Source organism: Mastomys coucha, unplaced genomic scaffold (genome assembly GCF_008632895.1).
Source record: "Mastomys coucha isolate ucsf_1 unplaced genomic scaffold, UCSF_Mcou_1 pScaffold1, whole genome shotgun sequence".
NCBI lineage: Eukaryota > Metazoa > Chordata > Mammalia > Rodentia > Muridae > Mastomys > Mastomys coucha.
In genome coordinates, this window is record NW_022196891.1 from 33652906 (window position 1) to 33657984 (window position 5079).

General features: G+C 51.8%; 1 protein-coding gene across 3 annotated transcripts in view; it reads right to left on the reverse strand.

Moving 5' to 3' along the window:
• The window catches only part of Nr5a2 (nuclear receptor subfamily 5 group A member 2), a 110784-nt gene extending 106394 nt beyond the window's left edge, over nucleotides 1-4390 (reverse strand). The window contains exons 1-2 of one of the 3 annotated variants that reach the window (XM_031384064.1): nucleotides 3954-4390; nucleotides 121-239 (exon numbers count right to left, since the gene is read on the reverse strand). In XM_031384064.1, the coding sequence (XP_031239924.1) occupies nucleotides 121-239; nucleotides 3954-4035 (201 nt within the window). In that variant the 5' untranslated portion in view covers nucleotides 4036-4390. Of the gene's footprint in view, nucleotides 1-120; nucleotides 240-2557; nucleotides 2615-2947; nucleotides 3042-3953 lie in introns of those variants that run through there. The other 2 variants (XM_031384067.1, XM_031384072.1) reach the window with 2 other exon arrangements.
• Between the last annotated feature and the right edge of the window lie 689 nt (nucleotides 4391-5079).

A 5079-nucleotide genomic window follows, 5' to 3' on the forward strand; every position in this document is an offset into this window, starting at 1 on the left:
GAAAAGAAAGAAAGAAAGAAAGAAAAGAAACAAAGAGCTTCCGTTTAGCTTTGAAGAGTTTCCATGGGCTTGGTCAGAAAGCTCTAATCTTTTTAGGTAACCCAAGAAAAAAAAGCAAACCTTGCAGCTCTCACAGGTAAGGAGACCATAATGATACCCGGATACTTTATCGCCGCACACAGGACATAGCTCTTCCAGATCTTCATCATAGGAGTAACTCACCATTTTAAATTGAGACACTGAAACAAAAAAGAGAAATGTGAACGTGTGCCCTATTAATTTCCCAATATAGGTTTTAATGCTGCACTGAAAAGCATTGTTGGTGGTTGGTTGGCCATGTATCAGGTAAACTATAAAATAATGTTTACCCAACTGGTATTGATGAGTATTTTTAAACATGCAAAGGAAAACATCTTTGTGCATCAATAAACATGTGCTTCATTATTTTGCAATTTAAAAAAAATTCCAACTTTTTTTTGTTAACATTTTAAAGTGACCGCTGTTGACCAAAAGCCAACAGATATGAAAAGAAACATGAACTATATAAAAGTTAACCTAAGATGTCTTTTAAACCCTCTAATGTTCCCAAATGTCACCTTTGCCTAATGGAGCAAAGTCAGGCTGTAAGTGGCTGGCACACTCTTGAAGTGGCTTACTGTAAGCACACCTCCCTTTGCTAGGCTTAGCAATGCTAATTTGCAGGAGCCCACTTTGCTTTGCAGAGCCTTGAAGCTGCAGAAACCTGCAACTTTAACAACAGCCTGTGGCTCCCAGGGTTCAAGTCTGTTAGATTAATCAAAACATTCAGTTCCGCATTGACTGTAGTTCTGTTCTGGCCACTTTCATCTCCTCACGTTTGAAAATGCTCTGTGAAAATAAAAACAAGGAAGAGGAGAGGACACCCGGAAGGTAGGCAGAAACGGGCGCGGAAAAGAAACACAGGACGGTTTTGCAGAGTTCTAGAGCTTTGTAATGAACTTCACAAGCTTCAATAAGAAGACGAGTTGCAAAATATAAACACCTCCGGGACTGCCGGTTGAATGGTATCTTGACTCACTATGACTAGGGACACTAACGCCCTAGTCTTTGCAGCCAAAAAGACAAACTGGGCACATAAAGGTCAGCGGCCAATAGACCCCTAGGCACTATCAGATGAGACTGAGAGCCCGCTTCGGCCTGCTGAGCCCCCACCCATACTCCTAAACCGAAGGCAGAGCAGGGGTGGGCCAGCATCCAGGCAAGGGGCAGGTCTGTACAACCGGCCACTACCGGTGCTCCCCGCACCCTCTTTAAACCCTTTGTGCACCCGGCTCAGGCCCCCTTGCTCAATCCTCTGCTACCCAAAGGCGCACAAACTCCAAAGAGAGTTTGCTTTAAGTTAATCAGTGGCATTGCAAGGGGCGGGGCGGGGGAGGGGTACCCACAGCCCGGCAGAAGTTTCCTCAGATTTGTTTACTAAAAAGAAAATGGAGAAACTGCCCCTACCCCAGAGCCAAAGCACTATGCCTCTTTATCACCGGGTGATATCTTTATTCTTTTAAAATGAAGTTCGGTTATTTCTCAGTCTTAAAGAAAGTGTCTCTGTTCCCCCGACACAGAGCCGTGAGCTGTAGCGTAAGTTAGTCTCCGAAGCAACAGTTTGCAAAGACCTTGGGAAGAGGAGCCAGCAAAGGCATTCCTGAGGCTCAGTAAGTCAGAAATAAGGGATGCTGAGCGAACCTCTCTCCAGCGAAGCCAGCTCGTACCCCAACTATTAGAGAGAGGCCGAGACATTCTAAAGAATCCGAACCTGAGGGTTTGGGAAAAGCTTTGGGTTGGGGGAGTTTGTTCACGGACCTCTGAAAACTCTGACTTCTGTTTCCAGGTATGTTTCTGGGCTGAGAGGGGCTGCACTTTACTAGATGTATGTTCTCTTCTGTCTCCTGCCGCCCCCCGCCCCCCGCAAAGTAACCTCTAACTTCACGTGTATGAGTATCGGGTTGGCAACCACTTACACTCTCCGTGCCCATCTCAGAGATGTCACACAAAAGGAAAGACGGAAGCCCATCTTCCAGCAAAATTTGAAGTCTAGGTGGGGAGAGGTGCATCTGGGAGGCCAGAGAATTATTTTTTGTTTACTCACGGGGCACCTGGGGCACCTAAATTAAGAGTTCAGAGAACCAAATCCACCAGGGTTTGGAAATTTCTGCGCCCCTAGGAAAGGCGAGGGAACAACGGGATCTTGAAAAGATAGGTCCTCCGTTAATCCCCTTGAAGTTGGATGCTTCGTGCTGCCTGAGAATCTAGTAACGAATTTTCTTTCTGGGTTCCAGCACCGGTCAAAGTATGGTAAGGACCCAACTGCGGGCGGGAAAGCGCGCACAGTCCAAGGCTGCAAAGTACCGCAAAGCTGCGCCACTCTTTTTCCCACGCTGCTTTCAAGCCCAGTGGCAAGCTACGTAGGGCCGTGTCTGCTAGCTCCACCACCACCACCCCCCAGCAATAAGGCAATCTAACGTCTTAGCTTGGGGGCAGGAGGCCAAGAAGAGTCCTCTCCATTTTACAAAGAAAACGCTACCAGTGAATTTCTCTCCAGTCCTCAGTACGCCCCTGTGGTGTTTCGCTCCACTGCGCTGTTTTCCTCGCCCGGATCCCGCCACCCTTACTGCATGGGGCAGGAAGTAGCAAAAAGCCTGTCGGTCCTCCTGCGGGAGGAAACTTAGCGGAGCCGGAGGCCAAAGCGCAGGAAGCAGGCCTGGGGCACTTATCAGGAATCCCAGGTGTATCTCTTTAGGCCAACAAGGCTCCCTCAGTAGGCAGACACACCAAATTGGTCTGCCAACAGAGGCCAGGGAACTTCTACAACCCTACCCCAAGGACTTGGAAAGAAAGACCCCAAGGTCACCCAGGATATCTTCCCTCACCCACACGCCTGCCGTCCCCTTCCCAGAGCCTAAGGCGACCTTACCTAAGGCGACCTTAGATTTCCCGGCCAGAGCGTGCAGTCTACCATAGAGTGCAAGAGCTCTGTTCTCAACACCTCTCTGACCCTTTCAAGTTCGCGCAAAAAGGCTGGCAGGAAGCTTTGAGGGGGATCACAAGCCAGCCGGCCTCAATATCCTGAACTCTGGTAGGGGCGAAGATAGAAAAACTTTTCCTAACATTGTTTCCATCTTGGCCCGTTGCTAAGATAAAGTTCTGAAGCGCTTAGAGTGTAGAAAATACAGGAGATGGGATTTTGGTCTTTTTCTGATGTTACCAGTCAAGAATAGGGACACGAATGGAATATCCATACTCAGGGTTCTGAGACAGAAAGTGTAATGAGCTAACCCTGAGCACCCCCAACTCCTCATTCGGCATTATACTGGACGGGAATAGAGTTGGGGTGATTGGTGTTTTTAGTTATGCTAGCAGTTTTGAGTTGCCTTAAAAGACTGCCGGGTCTGGCAAGGACTTTTTTGGAGGGGGGTGTTGCTCGTGTCATCGAACACCACTAACAACACCAATCACTATCCTGTGATTTTCTCTTGTATATACTTGACCATTCTACTCAGTCTTTTCCCTCCACACGGGAGCGTGTGCGTAAGAGCTGGAACAACCTAGAACCGGCGAGCGGAGAGGAATTCCATTTCTCAGAAATATTATTCCACGGCACCCTTAGCTACCAGCTGCCCCAGCTCCAGTTGGCTCTGAGCTTGAAGTCTCTCTACTTAATTAGAAGTGGCCAATTAGACATTGATGAGAAAGCACCGTCCGCCTAGTTCAAGTGCCATTAACTTTTATGCTCGCGTCTAGAGAGGAGGCCGAAGCCGGTGCACTGCAAACTGCCAGCCGGGCTGCTCTGTTGCCCGGGCTGCTCTGTTGCCCGTGCTGCAGGAGGCTGAAGCTCGCGGGGTTAGCCCAAGAGTGTAAAAGCCAAGAACCAGAGCGCCGCGCCGCGCCGCGCCGTGCCGCACCGCACCGCACCCCCTTACCTTGCATGTTTTCCGGCATCTGCCCCTGTTCCCCATGCGATCGGACCAGTCCTGGGGCTTCCGTCTCCACTTTGGGCAGCATGACAAGGCGGCTGCGGGCGGGAATGGGGCGTCGGTGACGGTCCGGAAGCCCAGCACCTGGACACGGGCAGCACAGATTCAACTCCAGCGGAAAGAGAGAAGGGGTGATCAGCGTGCCCGCTCACCCACCCGCTCGCTGGAGCTGCCGGGCAGGACCTCGGAGCCCTGTCCGGTCCGGCAGCTTCAAAGCTGTCCCTGAGCTGTGCGCGCGGGAGATCCAGGCTAGCAAAGCCAGACTAAGAAGACCGGGTTCTGCTGCCCGGGTTCCGCTCCACAAGGGCGGAGGCAGCGACAGCAAAGGCGCTGCTGCCCCGGACAGCGATCTGTGCGCACCGCGCTCCGGAGGGCAGCAGAGGCGGCCGCCAGCTGCTACTGCTGCAGCGGCTGAACGGCTCCCGGACTCCTTCCCCTCCCTGCACCCGCCCTCTGGCTCAGGATCGGCAGGGGTCTCTCTCTCTCTCTCTCTCTCTCTCTCTCTCTCTCTCTCTCTCTCTCTCTCTCTCTCTCTCTCTCTCTCTCGCCTCACTTCTCTCCCCCTCCTCTACAGTCCTCTTCTCTCCTTTCCGCCCCTTCCTCCTGTCTCTCCTTCAGCTCCTTTTGTCCTACTAATCACAAGTGTGGAGTTCTGAAGTTCTAACCTCCCACTCTAGGGTGGAGAGCAACCCTTTCCAACCCCGAGGGTGACAGAGCCAGGAGGAGAGGGGAAGACAAGCTGGAGAGGGGAGGTAAGCAGGAGGGGTGGGGGCGGGGGGGGGGAGGTGAGAGGTGAAGACATTCAATGGGGAGGCAGGTTCCGGACTCAGGTCGGACACTAGCCACTAGCCAATAAGGGAGCTCCGGCCTTGGTGCCTGCCCCAACCTCTTCACCCCGCCTTAATTTACTCCACCCGACCCTAGGCTGGGACGGGAGGGGCGAGTGGGGGATATAAAAGCTACTAGGTTTCTCAGCTATTGAGGAGCGACCTGTGTCTAAGTGAAGCGGCCAGGGATCTGAGGGCTGAGAGGCCATTTCAAAGAGCTGAGGAAAGGCAAGGAGAAGGGCTGG